At 45.2% G+C, this 17,162-nt stretch overlaps 1 protein-coding gene across 13 annotated transcripts in view; it reads right to left on the reverse strand.

Moving 5' to 3' along the window:
• Positions 1-9,142: 9,142 nt before the first annotated feature.
• The window catches only part of SYNE3 (spectrin repeat containing nuclear envelope family member 3), a 166,204-nt gene continuing 158,184 nt past the window's right edge, over positions 9,143-17,162 (reverse strand). For all 13 annotated transcript variants that reach the window (XM_068254741.1, XM_068254748.1, XM_068254745.1 and 10 more), the window contains 4 exons: positions 15,492-15,623; positions 15,257-15,412; positions 12,956-12,994; positions 9,143-9,550 (listed from right to left, as the gene is read on the reverse strand). In XM_068254741.1, the coding sequence (XP_068110842.1) occupies positions 9,356-9,550; positions 12,956-12,994; positions 15,257-15,412; positions 15,492-15,623 (522 nt within the window). In that variant the 3' untranslated portion in view covers positions 9,143-9,355. The remainder of the gene's footprint in view (positions 9,551-12,955; positions 12,995-15,256; positions 15,413-15,491; positions 15,624-17,162) is intronic.

Raw genomic sequence — 17,162 nt, forward strand, 5'->3', positions numbered from 1 at the left:
CTGCTTGGTCAATGTATCTCAATGGGGTGGTGCACACCAGAGCGGCAGGCGTTTTGAAAAAACGAAAAATGCCTGGGTGAGGCATTTTTTGGATTGCGGGTGCGTTTCTGCCTCAATGTTAAGTATAGGAAAAACGCAAACCGCTCTGAAAAACGGCACTTCAGAGCGGTTTGCCAGGCGTTTTTTGTTACAGTAGCTGTTCAGTAACAGCTTTACTGTAACAATACAGGAAATCTACTACACCAAAACCGCTAGACAAAACCGCAAAACGCTAGCTGAAACGCTACAGAAAAAGAAGAAAAAGCGTTTAAAAATCTGCTAGCATTTTGCGGATCTGCTAGCAGGTTTTGGTGTGCACCAGCCCTCAGTGGGTAAGGTGAGGGAAGGAGTTGTAAGGTGTGTAGAGCACTAACCAGGAAGAATATAAATCGTAGGTTTGAATAATATTTACAAATAAATAATTTCTCTTTACTGTCTAAACAAGAGATCATGTTTTTGTCGTTGTTTTCTGCCATCATTAACTTAAACATACCCTGTAGTGACCACAAAAGTGTTATATGTGGCTCAACATCAAAAGAAGCTGATTGGGAAACAGACCCCGCCTCCCACCCCTGCGAGTTGTAAATCCCGCCCACCTTCTCCTCCCTAGCCTGTAAGATTTCCGGGTGAGGGAAGGTGGGTGGAATTTATGATACTGGGAGGGGGAGAGGGAGGTTGAGGCTGCTGCTGTGTCCTGATAAGCTCCTTTTTATCAGGCTGATGGTTGGATAGAGGAGCTGATTAGCAGCGCAATACCAGCGAGGAAGGGAGGAAGGATATGACGGATCATAAGTACCTCCCTCCTTGATACCTTCTGTGGTCACTACAGTATCTCATAAAGCTGGCATCTGTGATAACAGTCCTTACAGCATTTCTCTTATCTACTTACAACATACTACTGTCCATCTATTTACACGTCCCTCCCTCTTGCCCCTCCCACACATGTCTCAATCTAGCCACTCCCACACCTCCCTACCTCTTGCTCCTCCCACACCTCCCTCCATCTTGCCCCTCCCACACCTCCCTACCTCTTGCCCCCCTACACTATCCTCCATCTCACCCCTCCCACCATCTTGCCCCTCCCATGCCTGCCTCCATCTTGCTCCTCCCACACCTCCCTACCTCTTCCCCCCTACACTATCCTCCATCTCACTCCTCCCACCATCTTGCCCCTCCCACCTGCCCTTACATATCCCTGGATGCCTGGCCAGTCTCTCCCACAATTACCCACATCTTGCCCATCTCTCCTTTACCTCCATCTTCTCCCTCTTCCACTTGCCTCTACCGTGATCTTACCAACCTACATCCATCTTGTCCCGCCACACACACAGGCGGCAGCATAAGAAATCAGCATTTGCGAATCCGCTGCGTTTGTTTGTGACATGCGAGAAGATGTCGCATGCTGTCAGTTTTTTCTGCCTAACTAATTTGAATGCGGAAAATCGCAGCGTATAAAAACTGGGCCCACTTTCACGTTAGTGCTTTTTAATCATTCACTTGATGTGAAAATGAGGCCAGATCGCTGGTTGCAATCGCTCAGCGTTTTTTGCTAGTGTTTTAGTCAATTTCATCAGTGATTCCTGGCGTTCACATTGAATCGCAATCGCAATCAAAAAGGTACCGGCAGAGTGATGGCGATTTGGCTAAATCCAATAAGCTCACCTCCATTCACATTCATTAGCATAGCGATCAATAGAATTTAATCTGATTTATGCCTGTCACAATTTTTTTTAAGTAAACCCCCGCCCCCCCCCCCCCCAAAAAAAAATTCCTCCCCCCTCACCCCCAAAAAAGCAAAAGGCAGAATTTTCTGTTCTTTAAAGCTGAATATTTAAAAACCTCACAGCCACGCCTCCCGACTAAAGCAAGGTTCCCCCGTCCATCTTGCTGCCTGCAGGAACTTGCGACAGAACAAGACGGGTGCAAACGAGAGTTCAAACAATTTGCGCAAGAGTCGTCCGGGATCTTAAAAATCTGATCCGCTGTAATGGTTTCTATCGCCGCACATCGCAAAAAGTTGTTCACCTAATTGCACGCCTGTACATATATCGTGAGATCGCAGAAACAATCGCACTTTGCTTAAAAAGAAAAATCGGCAGTTGAATTGTGGACAAAGTCGTGAGGTGGGTCTTAAGACCCAGAATCTGTCGGTGGCGACACGACTGCGCAATGGCGTCATTTTAAAGGCACCTCTCTGGGAATAAGCTGCCACTTTTAATTAAATTTCCAGGACGAGGGGTTAAGCCGCCTCTTATGTCCTGTAGGTACTCGTGTTACATAAAATAATAAAGTCGATGTGTTCTCCATCCCTTCTGGCGCTTTCTCGTCTTACTGCGAGCGACTCTTATCTGTCACCTCTCCGTTGTCCCCAGTCGCCACCTCGCTCGGGATTATTTGTTTTACCGCTAAAGCCGGTAATGCCGCAATAACAGTCACGTCTAACGGAAATCCCCACTTTTCATTAAAAACTGATCTCACGGATACGGTACAATCGCCACGCGGGTCGTTCTGAAGTTTCCGCTATCGTTGCCATAAATCTGCCATAAACACAGGGGCCTATTTATAAACGCGGGGATCAGGTGATCGTCGCCATAAAAGCGACATTATTTCTCAAGTGCTCGTTCTCACAACATGTGAATTTTGGTGTGTATCATAATGTAAACGATTGTATCTATCCATCTACTCCTAAAAATAACTCATTTCAGAATTCTGCTGTTTTATCTTCTGTGCATCAGCTAAGAAAATGTGGGTTCCAGGTTAAGGTTCCTGACATTTGTGACACTTTAGCTGTGTCGTTTTGATGCAGCTGTAACTTTTTAATAACTTATGCCATCTTAGTGATATAGATATATTTTTCATTACAATCTAGGTTTTCTTTGGGTAATATTTTTTCCCCAAAACTATTTTATTTTATCGCCAGAGTGATACGTCTGTAGAGCATTAGGACCCCAAACTATCGCCCTAGCGATCGCATCTGATCACTACAGACAGCAGTCATTAAAAGTTTATAAACGGATATAGGTATTGCAAGGATTAACAATGAGTTTTCTAGGCTAAGCTGAGGTTAAAACTTAACTGGGGATTAAAAAAAAAATAAAATGTTTTTTTGCCTAATTTTATTGAATGATTATTGCGATTTGCTAGCAACAATCATTAACAGGACTGTGCACGCACCGTGGTGGGTGTCGATTTTTTGGAACACCCTAAAACCTACAGAAGCACTAATTAGGACTAAAATCTACATCCGGGTACCACAAGCAGTTAATGTTGTATCTTACGTGCTGACACAGTCTTTCAAGAGTTTCAGAAGCCAAAAATATGAACTCTTGACTTTTTATATCTATCCCCTGCTCTCAGAAACTCTTCTCAGCAGGGAAAGAGTTTCAGGCCTTGTTCAAATTAGAGGCGTTTTTGTAAAATTTTAAGCGCGGGCGATTTTCAAAATCTCCCTAAGGCCCCATTCACACTTACAAAATGCAAAACGCTGGCGATTTTTGCAGGAGTGATTTTTCCGTGATTTGACACGGAAAAATCACTGAACAGTGCGGCGATTTTGCCACGATCGCGTTTAGCGCTTCTATAACACTGAAAAGCGATCGCCGGGAAATCCCCTAAAAATGGTGCAGGCGACGTGTTTGCGTTTTGCTTTTTGGGCGATTTGCGGCGATTAGCGCAATTCGCCCAAGTAAGAACGGGCCCATAGGGTTTCATTACGCTAGCGCTTTTAAAAAGCGCTAAGTGTTTTTCGAAAATCGCGGCAAAACGCTCTAGTGTGAATGGGGCCTGAAAGCGCTTGTGCAATGATTCTCTATGAGAGAGTTCATATCAGAGCGGTTCGTTTGCGATCCACTTTGAAAAGCGGTGCTTGGGACATTTTTGAGGCGATTAGCCTCAATGGAAGGTATAGGAAAAAAGCAAAACGCTCACAAAATTCGTGAGCATTTAAAAAAAATACTTTGTATTTTTTCCGGATTTTTTTCTGGGTCAAAAGATGGAAGCGCTCTGCAAAAGCGCTTACAAAAACGCCCACAAAAACGAGCGAACGCGCAGAAAAACGCTTTAAAACAACTGCAGAAAAGAAAGCCCACCGCGGACGGACACACGAGCCGAACGCAATGTGAACAAGGCCTTATGGCTGCAATTCTTTATCAGTCTAGTCCCGACCTAGTTATCTGTATGCTGAGTACTGTACATACACATCAGAATCAATTTTATTTGGCCAAGTAAGTTTGCACTGAGGGCTCGTTTCCACTGTTGCGGTGCGGAATCGCCTGGATTCCACCGCGGACGAAATCGCATGCGGATGCGTTTCCGCATGCGGATTTCCCCGCGATTTCGCATGGCAAGGAGCCAGGCGAATTTAACCATGTCACTGCCTGTGTAAAGCTCCATAGCTTTACATGCGAAATCGCGGGGAAATCCGCATGACAAAGCCGCATGCGATTTCCCTATTAAAAGCATTGCGGGCGATTCGCCCACATTCCTGCCGCACGCGAAATCTGACGGCAGATTTCCCCCGCACGCCAAAACGCACCCGCACGACGCACAAGTGGAAACAATCCCATCCACTTGTATTGACTATGCGAATCCGCATGCGGTGCCTGCATGCGGATTCGCTATAGTGGAAACGAGCCCTGACAGGCATTTGATTCGGCATGTCTATCTCATCATGACACGGCGTGTATCTTTTACAAAGCAGGTCATTTTGGCGCGTGCTCTTACCCGCGCTGCGCCTGACCTGGACTCCGCCATAGACGTTATGTTATGCGATCCCGCCGCGTTCACGTTGACGGAGCGCTCTGCGCAGTATTACTGCGCAGGCACAGAACACTCTGGACGATAGGAGCGAGACAGGGGAGCACGCCTGGCCGGACTGCGCATGCGCCGACTGATCAAAACTGACGGATTTTCCAGGGCCAGTAACGGGCAAACAAACAGTCAGAAGAGGACAGCGTGGAAGCGATCAGGCCGGAGGGGGCCAGAGAAAGCCCCAGGTATGTATATTTTAGCCATGTGACCCCGTCGCTGGTACACTTTAAGTGTAACTCCGATTAAAGAAATGAGACAGCATTGCTTTCCATGTGGTCGTGGTAATATCCAATAGCTTACTCTTAAAGAGAATCTGTATTGTTAAAATCACACAAAAGTAAACATACCAGTGCGTTGGGGGACATCTCCTATTACCCTCTGTCACAATTTCGCCGCTCCTCACCGCATTAAAAGTGGTTAAAAACAGTTTTAAAAAGTTTGTTTGTAAACAAACAAAATGGCCACCAAAACAGGAAGTAGGTTGATGTACTGTATGTCCACACATAGAAAATACATCCATACACAAGCAGGCTGTATACAGCCTTCCTTTTGAATCTCAAGAGATCATTGGTGTGTTTCTTTCCCCCTGCAGTTCTCATGCACTGAAGTTTCAGGCTGCTCGTTTCTTCCTGCAAACAGCTTTGCCTTTGTCTGTAATTCCTCAGTATGTGAAAGCCCAGCCAGCTCAGAGGACGATTTATCCAGCTTGTAAAAGATAAGAGAGAAGAGAGAAGCTGCTCTAATCTAAATAACACACAGGCAGTGTGCATAGAGGGGCCTGGAAGGGTGAGTTCATAGCAGAACCACAACACTGAAGAACTTGGCAGCCTTCCAGACACAGGCCGACAAGTCTGACAGGGGAAAGATACATTGATTTATTACAGAGACAGTGATAGTAGAAAGTGCTGCAGTAAGCCAGGACACATTAGAATAGCTTTTGGAACTTGTAGGATGATAAAAAACAGGATGCAATTTTTGTTACGGAGTCTCTTTAAAAAGATTGTTTGTTTTTATTACATCCTGAAATTGTAATGCAGAAATCGGTGGTGTGAGAGCCCTCTATCTCCTCTTGCCTGATCCCGATTTCTGCTTTTGGAGCACAGTAAAAAAAATACATTCCTTGATTTCCCTTTGCGCACCACCTTTTCGCTACATGATTCTCTGTATTGCTCGTCACCCGTGTCTGATAAATCCTTGGTAAAGTTAAGTTGCGCACAAGGCTTAGTAAACAGCCATGGAGGATTGGAGAGCTCAGAACAGAGAGATTGCCCTGGTGCACACCAAAACCGCTAGCAGATCCGCAAAATGCTAGCAGATTTTGAAACGCTTTTTCTTCTTTTTCTGCAGCGTTTCAGCTAGCGTTTTGCGGTTTTGTGAAGCGTTTTTGGTGTAGTAGATTTCATGTATTGTTACAGTAAAGCTGTTACTGAACAGCTACTGTAACAAAAACCGCCTGGCAAACCGCTCTGAAGTGCCGTTTTTCAGAGCGGTTTGCGTTCTTCCTATACTTAACATTGAGGCAGAAACGCCTCCGCAATCCAAAATCTGCAGCAGTGCGGGAGTATGCGTTTCTGCAAAACGCCTTCCGCTCTGGTGTGCACCAGCCCATTGAAATACATTGCCCTAGCGGATCCGCACCCGCAAGCGGATCGCAAACCGCAGCAGAACCGCTCTGGTGTGCACTAGGCCAAAGAGTCTGAAACTTGATTTGGAGCAACAGAAAATGCCGTCTTATTATAATTCCATTGTTGTTGGCTAATGAGATGCTAATAATGTTGGGTAGATGCTAATTTTATGCAGCATGGGAATGGGCCAATCGCATGTTATATCTGATCTGCTGCATCTGACTTGTCCATGGGCTGGGTGCACACATAACAGAGCATGAAAGGTGTGTTCGCGGTTTCTTCCACATATGCGTTTTTTCTAGCGTTTTGCGTGCGTTTTTACACATTTGCGGTTTGCATATACAAAATTCATATGCCTTTTTATAATTTTGATTTATGCAAATCACTAGGAAGAAAACAGGAAGCGGAAATACCTCACAAAACAATAAAAAAGCATATAAAAACGCACACAAAACGCAATACATTGCGTTCCTTTTGACTTTCATCATGTTAGTTTTTGATGCGTTTTTGAATGTTATGCTACAAAACCAGCGGTTTTAAATATGCAGGCATACAAAACGAACATGCGTTTTTATATGCGTTTTTTCAAGCGGACCATAGCCTTCCATTAGTGGCAAAAACGCACACTTTTCACTTGCGTTTCTAAGTGTGCACCATAATCCAAGTGTAGCCATAATCCAAGCTGCATAAAACAGTATGAAATTTGCATCAACTTGGAGCGATTACCATCTCATTCACCACTTAGCTGGGGTGTCTTGCAGCCCCCTGGGGTAATCCTGCGCCCTCGCTTCTGAGACTCTCCAGCCAGCAGCGGCGACCCACTCATAGCTGGTCGGCCACGCGCCGCCTCGTCGCTGCGTCCCCGTGCACAGCAGCGTTCTGTGCATGCGCAGTATGGGAAAATCGCTACTGTGCATGTGTAGAAACCTCCCAGCAATGGGAGCGCAATCAGGGCGGGCTCTGGTCCCACGCATGGCGCAGTCGCCTCCAACTGTCCGCGACCGGCCAGCTTTGAGGGGGCGGCCCGCCGCTGCTCACTGGAGAGTCTTGGAAGAACGGTGCTGCAAGAAGCCCTATGCAAGTTACACTGATTTTTTTTAGGCTTTAGTAACACTTTAAAGGATACCCGAGGTGACATGATGAGATAGACATGGGTATGTACAGTGCCTAGCACACTAATAACTAGGCTGTGTTGCTTTTTTTCTTTCTTTGCCTGAAAGAGTTAAATATCAGGTATGTAAGTGGCTGACTCAGTCCTGACTCAGACAGGAAGTGACTACAGTGTGACCCTCACTGATAAGAAATCCCAACTACAAAATACTTTCCTAGCAGAAAATGGCCTTGAGAGCAGGAAAGAGATAAAAAGGGGAATTTCTTATCAGTGAGGGTCACACTGTAGTCACTTCCTGTCTGAGTCAGGACTGAGTCAGCCACTTGCATACCTGATATTTAACTCTTTCAGGGCTGGAACCCACAGGAGCGCTTTTGGCAGCGTTTTGGCAGCACTGCGATACGCTAGCAGTTTGCCAAAACGCTGGGCTAATGTTAATGGATGGGGCAACTTCCACAGGAGCGTTTGCGTTTCTCAGAAACGCAAACGCAGGACCTGCAGCATTTTGGGAGCGTTAGCGCTTCAATGTTAAGTATTGAAACGCTAGCGGAAACGCTCAGCAAAACCTAAACTGAGCGGTTCTGCTAGCGTTTTGCGGTTCAGCACACTGTAACAAAATTAAAAATTATTCACAGGACCAATCAGGATAAAAACGCGAAACGCAAAACGCTACACAACCGCTGAGGAAAAAAATACACTGTTGCAAAACGCGACCGAAAACTCGCATGAATCAGCTTGCAAACCGCTCAGGCAAAACGCTAGCGGTTGCGTTTAGCGTTTGCGGTTTGCAGTGGGTTCCAGGCCTCAGACAGAGAAAGAAAAAAAGGAACACAGCATAGTTATTTGTGTGCTAGGCACTGTACATACCCATGTCTATCTCATCATGTCACATGTCACTTCGGGTATCCTTTAAAGGTGGCCACACACCATACAATATTTTAAATATCTTTTCAAATCAAGCATAGCAATTAATTTTTCGGACTGATTGTAACGTTTCAAAAATCTGACCAATGTACCACACACGTTCAATTTTTCCTTAATTAGGATAACAATGATTGAATGAATGAAATTGCTGAGAAAATTGCTTGGGTGTATATATTAATAAATTGACAATCTACCACACACACCATACAATTTTCACAAAAATTGATCAGAAAAATCCACCATTCCCGATCAACTTTTGTCAAATAAAAACTTGGTCGAATAAAAAAAACGTTAGATTTTGTGGGAAAGCTGACCTTTTTTTTATCGAACTTCAGTAAAATTGGATCATTTTATTGTATGGTGTGTGGCCAGCTTTAGACAGCAGTCAAACCTTGACAGATATTCTCACACCTTCCCACCGCTATCCAATAAAAAAAAGAAAAAAGATAAAACATACATTTGTCAGATGTTACACTTAAGATACAAAGAAAGAAAGAAAGAATCTACGATCATTTACCACAGTTTTGTGCGATTGTCAATGCCAAAGAGTACAAACAAGGTAAAGTTATTATAAAAAACAAACAAAAAAAGCTGTAAAGCCTAATGTAAAAAGTATAAATATCGTAACAAAGTATAAAATATAAGACAAGCCACTGCTTCATTTTAGTATATACATCACAGCTATATACAAGATGAGATGACCCCTCCCACCGCTGACCTGGCAGTGACGGGGTTAATGTGCGTCGCTAGTGCTGGCTAACAACAATTATGTACAAGATGGAGGTGCAGCTGTCAAGTGGGAGGGATGGAGGTACAGTATATCCTGGGGTGGGGAAGGGGCGGAGCTCTAAGTGGGCGGGGGGCCGTCATACTTGAGCATCAGGTTGAAGGAGCGAGCAAAGTTGTTAGCCAGGGCGCAGTTCTGGTTCTCGTACAGTAGGGGGAGCAGGAAGGCCAGCAGGAGGAGCAGCAGGAGGAGCAGCTGCAGCGGGAGCGCTGCGCAGCACACGCGGTGCAGGAATGAGCAGACGCCTCCCGATTTCTGCCAGAAACAAAGACAAAACGGAGATTATTAATGGTTAAAGAAAAACGCTTGTCTTCTTTACAAATTCCCGCACAATTTGATTTGTATACAATTTGTACTTTAATTTGCATGCAAGACAGAATAATTAGCATCCTTTAGACCATCTCTACTCCTGACTCTTCTCTTATAAAAGCATACTTATTAAAATATTCACATTTATTCAGAGGGGCCTCCTCCATCCCGGCAGGCCGCTGTCTCTGCTGTCTATATGACAGCAGAGCTGTGTGAGCTGGTCGGAAGCTGCTTACAGTGGCTCCTGACGCTGTCCATCAATGTAAGCCAATGGGATTGGCGGGAGTGTGTGGTGAGGATGATTGAAATCTACGCTCTGGCAGGTATAACAGGATCAAAACAGGGGGTAGATTTCAATCGTCAAGGTCCGGAAGCGGTTGATAATCCTTCCACCAACAAAAATAAAGCAAACTGTCGGCATATGTAGCTCAGAGCTCATCATTTGGGTTATTGGCCAGCCGCACTCTGCTTCCTCTCAGATTCTTATGCTATGTACACACTTGCGATAACGATCGTTTGCTATGAACGATAGTTACCAGACGAAAAATATCGGAACGATTGGATTGCAACGATGGGATGCAACGATCATCATACACATTTTAACGATCGTTCTTGCAGAAAATAACAATCAGAGGGAAATGTTGCGTACATATTTATATAAAATTAGAAAAAACAAAAGTGGTGCTACAATAGATAAGAATATATGATAGTTAACTTGAAAAAACTTGTAATGTAACAATCATTACGGGTCGCTCTACACAGGAAGTACGGAAGCTGGGCACAATCCAACGCAGTCGCATTGGCCCTTGTAACGATTATGCTCGGCAGATAACTGTACACACTATAGTTTTGTAACGATTGTCGTTCAATATGATCCCACTTGTTGGATTTTCTCATTGTGCGATATCGTTCGTTCGTCGTTGTACTTAATGATCGTTTGGTAAAGTTCTTTCCCCGATTGTCGGCAGACCGAACGTTAAGCTGCTGTTTCAAATGATCATAGTCGCAAGTGTGTCCGTAGCATTAGTCCCAGGTGGACACAGGCAGACTATTATTAATATGACTAGTTGACCTAAGCCTGTTTAAAAACAGGCTGTAGGTCTGTCACTATCGCCAACAGTGTATGTCAGCACGATTGCGGGCGCACTCACGCCCGCCTGGCCCCATACTCCCCGTCCAAATGGCTATCTGTGCTGCACATGCGCAGTAGTGCAAACGCACGGACACAGGGACAGGGGATGCTTGAAGATTATTATATAGGATTAGATTCACGGTTGTGACCATACACTGTTGTTTCTGGCACCCACATCCTTTGATACTATATGTATATGTTGTCTTTTTGTCTCCCGGGTCTATTTTAGATTTATATGTTGACAATAAAAGTTAAGTTCTAATAGTGCACTTGGGGCTGTCCTTTTGGAACAAGTATTTATGATATATTTCCTTGAGTACTTTTTGAGTAGTTGAGATCTATAGATATAAACAGGCAGAGTTGTGCTGATCACAGCTTACACAATGTGACTAGAGTTGGGCCGAACGGTTCGCCTGCGAATGGTTCCATGCGAACTTCAGCGGTTCGCGTTCGCGTCCCGCAGGCGAACTTTTGCGGAAGTTCGGTTCGCCCCATAATGCACCATGAGGGTCAACTGTGACCCTCTACATCACAGTCAGCAGGCCCAGTGTAGCCAATTAGGCTACACTAGCCCCTGGAGCCACTCCCCCCCCCAATAAAAGGCAGGCAGCGGCGGCCATTACGGTCACTCGTGTGCCTGCGTTAGTGAGAGTAGGGCGAGCTGCTGCAGACTGTCTCTCATAGGGAAAGATTAGTTAGGCTTAGCTTGTTCCTGGCTGCATACCTGTTCTGTTCAGTGAGGCCACCATACCTGTTCTGTTCAGTGAGCCCACTGCATACCTGTTCAGTGAACCTGCCACTGCACACCTGTTCTGTGAACCCACCACTGCATACCTGTTCAGTGAACCCACCACTGCATACCTGTTCAGTGAACCTGCCACTGTATACCTGTTCTGTTCAGTGAACTCGCCACTGTATACCTGTTCAGTGAACCCACCACTGCATACCTGTTCAGTGAACCTGCCACTGTATACCTGTTCTGTTCAGTGAACTCGCCACTGTATACCTGTTCAGTGAACCTGCCGCTGCATACCTGTTCTGTGAACCCACCACTGCATACCTGTTCTGTTCAGTGAACCCGCCACTGCATACCTGTTCTGTTCAGTGAACCCGCCACTGTATACCTGTTCAGTGAACCTGCCATTGCATACCTGTTCTGTGAACCCACCACTGCATACCTGTTCTGTTCAGTGAACCCGCCACTGCATACTTGTTCTGTTCAGTGAACCCGCCACTGTATACCTGTTCAGTGAACCTTCCACTGCATACCTGTTCTGTGAACCCGCCACTGTATACCTGTTCTGTTCAGTGAACCCGCCACTGCATACCTGTTCTGTTCAGTGAACCCGCCACTGTATTCCTGTTCAGTGAACCTTCCACTGCATACCTGTTCAGTGAACCTTCCACTGCATACCTGTTCAGTGAACCCGCCACTGTATACCTGTTCAGTGAACCTTCCACTGCATACCTGTTCAGTGAACCTTCCACTGCATACCTGTTCTGTGAACCCGCCACTGCATACCTGTTCTGTTCAGTGAAGCCGCCACTGCATACCTGTTGTGTTCAGTGAACCCGCCACTGTATTCCTGTTCAGTGAAGCCGCCACTGCATACCTGTTGTGTTCAGTGAACCCGCCACTGTATACCTGTTCTGTCATTCAGCTACATCAGCCAGGCGACCATATGGGCTGTAAAGCCACCAAAACCTGCACTCTCGCCATGGTGCGCACCAGTCCAGCACGGCCGTCACTACACAAACAGCTGTTTGCGGTGCGTTACACGGTGAGTTTGGTGTGTCATTGTGAAGCAGTACCTTAATTACACTACCTGATTGATGTATACACATGCAAGATGTTTGAAAGCACTTTAGGCCTGTCATTTAGCATTCAATGTGATTTCTGCCCTTAAAACGCTGCTTTGCGTCAAATCCAGATTTTTCCCGGGGACTTTGGGCATGTATCCCACTCTGCCATGCCCCCCTCCAGGTGTTAGACCCCTTGAAACATCTTTTCCATCACTTTTGTGGCCAGCATAATTTTTTTTTTTTCAAAGTTCGCATCCCCATTGAAGTCTATTGCGGTTCGCGAACTTTTCGGCGAACCGAACTTTCCGCGAAGGTTCGCAAACCCGGTTCGAGAACCGAAAATCGGAGGTTCGGCCCCACTCTAAATGTGACATCCCAGCTATTGCAGGTAATAATGAATACAGAGTATAGGGTACCTTGGTCACTCCTCTCGTCTCCTGGGACAGCTTTAGGCCCTGTCAATGAAATAAGAAGTTATTTACACCTTCTGGATGGTAAAAGTAACAGCTGTCTGCTTTTATCTTTCATGCACGGGATTCTTTCTGTGTAATGTAACTTGCATCTGTCAGGTTAGCTTCCGCGCCCCCTGTGCCGCTTATCATGTGACTACAGAATGCCAGTAACTGTTTCTTCAGCAGCATTGTCATATTTCACCTCTAACTCGTAGGTGAGAAGTGTGATACTACTGCAGGGTGGCACGCAAGACTGCCAGCTCCGCTCACTGGCCTCTTGATAGGGGTTAGACTGTAAGCTCCTCTGAGGACAGTCAGTGACATGACTATGTACTCTGTAATATGCTGCAGAAGATGTCAGTACTATATGAATACATAATAATAATATGTTAGGACATTACACTAGGACTATGGTTGGGATTAGATTGTGAGCTCCTCTGAGGACAGTCAGTGACATGACTATGTACTCTGTACAGTGCTGCAGAAGAGGTCAGTGCTATATAAATACATAATAATAATATGGCAGGACATTAGACTATGACTACGGTGGGATTAGAGTGTGAGCTCCTCTGAGAACAGTCAGTGACATGACTATGTACTCTGTAAAGTGTTGCAGAAGATGTCAGTGCTATATAAATACATAATAATAATATGGTAGGACATTAGACTATGACTATGGTAGGATTAGATTGTGAGCTTCTCTGAGGACAGTCAGTGACATGACTATGTACTCTGTAAAGTGTTGCAGGAGATGTCAGTGCTATATAAATACATAATAATAATATGGTAGGACATTAGACTATGACTATGGTAGGATTAGATTGTGAGCTTCTCTGAGGACTGTCAGTGACATGACTATGTACCCTGTAATGTGCTGCAGAAGATGTCAGTGCTATATAAATACATAATAATAATATGTTAGGACATTACACTAGGACTATGGTTGGGATTAGATTGTGAGCTCCTCTGAGGACAGTCAGTGACATGACTATGTACTCTCTACAGTGCTGCAGAAGATGTCAGTGCTATATAAATACATAATAATAATATGGTAGGACATTACACTATGACTATGGTAGGATTAGACTGTGAGCTCCTCTGAGGACTGTCAGTGACATGACTATATACTCTGTAATGTGCTGCAGGAGATGTCAGTGCTATATAAATACATAATAATAATAATAATATGGTAGGACATTAGACTATGTCTATGGTAGGATTAGAGTGTGAGCTCCTCTGAGGACAGTCAGTGACATGACTATGTACTCTGTATGGTGCTGCAGAAGGTGGCAGTGCTATATAAATACATCATAATAATATGTTAGGACATTAGACTATGACTATGGTAGGATTAGATTGTGAGCTCCTCTGAAGACAGTCAGTGACATGACTATGTACTCTGTAAAGTGCTGCAAAAGATGTCAGTGCTATATAAATACATAATAATAATATGGTAGGACATTAGACTATGACTATGGTAGGGATTAGAGTGTGAGCTCCTCTGAGGACAGTCAGTGACATCACTATGTACTCTGTAAAGTGCTGCAGAAGATGTCAGTGCTATATAAATATATAATAATAATAATATGTTAGGACATTAGACTATGACTATGGTGGGATTAGATTGTGAGCTCCTCTGGGGACGGTCAGTGACAGGACTATGTACTCTGTACAGTGCTGCAGAAGAGGTCAGTGCTATATAAATACATAATGATAATATGGTAGGACATTAGACTATGACTATGGCAGGGATTAGAGTGTGAGCTCCTCTGAGAACAGTCAGTGACATGACTATGTACTCTGTAAAGTGCTGCAGAAGATGTCAGTGCTATATAAATACATAATAATATGGTAGGATTAGATTGTGAGCTCCTCTGAGGACAGTCACCCAATCGCACTCTCCAGCGGCAATCTACATGGCAATGGCGGCATCATGTGACCTGCCGTTGTTGCGTACAAGCATGTCACATGATGCCACCATTGCCATGGAGATCGCAGCTGGAGAGTGCGATTAGGTGAGTTATACTCAATCCTTCCCTGCCATTCTCTCTTTGGGAGGGAGGCAGACAGAGAGCTGCAGTAGTGTCCGTGCACTTTCATGCTGAAATCTATCGAGAATCGGCCTGTGGTGTATGGGTAGGCAGCAGATCTCTCTCTGATCAGATCTGTCTCTTGGTCGATCTGCCCATACATTGCTAGATGTATGGCCACGTTTACTGTGTGTAAGTTTGCTGTTGTTTTGAGGGTTGACATTTCTCCACGCACCGTGTGGCTTCCTGTTTCCCGTAGTTTAGTCTTATAGAGCATCCAGCGGTAGCGCAGGTCTTCCAGTCGGAGGTCTTCGGTCACGCCCATGGCTGAGCGGCACTTCAGGAGGGATTCAAAGAGCTTCTGGCCCTGAGGCACCCGGGCCCGCAGCTTCTACAAGAGAGAAGAACAGATGATGAGCAGAGTAACAGGCAGACTGACTGTAGCTTCCAGGCACGGTGGGACCTCCTACCTGCAGTCTGTGCTGCCTGGACTCCTCCCCGTCTCTGCAGCCTTCCGACGCACAGATCCGGCTGAGTTTGGCATTCTCCGCCTTCAGCCACCGCTCAAACTCCAGCAAGAGCTTCATGTTATCGTCACCTGTCTGTGGCACACGGGGACACAAGCGTCACAAGCACAGAAACACCACCGACATTCAGCAAATACACAAGAAAGCCTTAAGGCCTCTTTCACAGTGGGACGTTAAAGTCGCATGTTATAAAAAATTATAACGCAGATTGTAGCAATATTTAGAAAGTGCTGCATTCTGTGCGTTTAGCAATACATTTGCTGCGTTGTGTGTTGCACATGCTCAGTAATGTTTTTTTTTTAAATGTAACGCATGCGCCTTTTCATTACATCAGTATGCGATGAAAACGGCGCACCAAGAGACACATAATGCAGTGCAAAATAACGTCCGATTTTATAACCTACATGCGCTGTGTTATGGGCACGTTGTGCGACTTTAACGTCACATCAAACGCAACATCCCACTGTGAAAGAGGCCTAAAGCAGCAGGGACAGTCTGCTTACATAACAGATGTATTGCACTGTCCACATTTTGATTCCAGTGAATTTTCCACAGTAAATAAAGATAAAACTGTTCCTGGTCATTTCCATCTTAACTCCCTTTGAAGCCAAATCCTGATGTCATTTCCTTCCTTACTTTTCTTTTCCTCTAAGAAACTGCACTGTCATAGCTAGCTTGCTTTGTAACCACAGCATAGATCAGATTTCAGCAGCTTCACATTGAACTGCCCTCAGCCAATCAGTGACAGACTAACCAGCAAGCTCATGGTGACCCAGAACTCATTGGAGTGTGTAAGGGACTACATTGGTCCTAAAAGCCCCCTTACTAAGATGTTAAGAAAAACAAAAGCAAACTTTTGTTTTTCCAATCAGTGAGAAGCGTGATGACAAGTTTCCTTCTCAGCAATAAATAGAGCCAGACTGACTGAGATAAGATTTATTACAGAAGAAACATGATTATATTGGAATGCTTGCAATGCAGGGTCAGGATGTAGACTGCATAATAAACAAAGAGCAGTGGGTAAAAGAATTTTGCCTTTTTAAAGTACATAAAATATTAAAAGTCTAACCCTAGAAGATCAGCAAACGTTCAGAGCTGTAGGCCCCTTTTACGTTTTTCTTGCAAAAGTGTGTTACCTTGTTTCGCCGCTGGGTAACACAACGACAACACAAGGCAATGGGGCTTAGCACACTTACTGTGTTGTGTCGGAAGTCCCCGATCGGCCACTGACCTGCCGCAAAGTCAACAACGCTTTACCGTCGGACTACTGCGGTGGAAGCAATGTAAGTCAATGGGCGACGCAGAGGAAGTGCATGGGCGGAACAATGTGACTACGACAGGGAGATCCGGGAATCACAGGGGTGCACTTCCTGTCTAGCAGGGAGTACGTCACATGGCGAGGGGCGGTGAAGGGCATGCGGCACTATGCATATGACTCTGCCGCAATGTCCTATGAATGTAGTTTTCTGCACTGCGGTGGGGGCGGAGCATTGCACCGCAACGGCCTGGTGTAAAACTGGCCTCAAAGTGGACCTGTAGGGCAATAAGTGCCCTAAATGAGTGTTTACCTCAGTAGGAGGAAGCCTCTGGATAAGTCATAGGCTTCCCCCGCCC

This window comes from Hyperolius riggenbachi, chromosome 9 (genome assembly GCF_040937935.1).
Source record: "Hyperolius riggenbachi isolate aHypRig1 chromosome 9, aHypRig1.pri, whole genome shotgun sequence".
Classification (NCBI taxonomy): Eukaryota; Metazoa; Chordata; class Amphibia; order Anura; family Hyperoliidae; genus Hyperolius; species Hyperolius riggenbachi.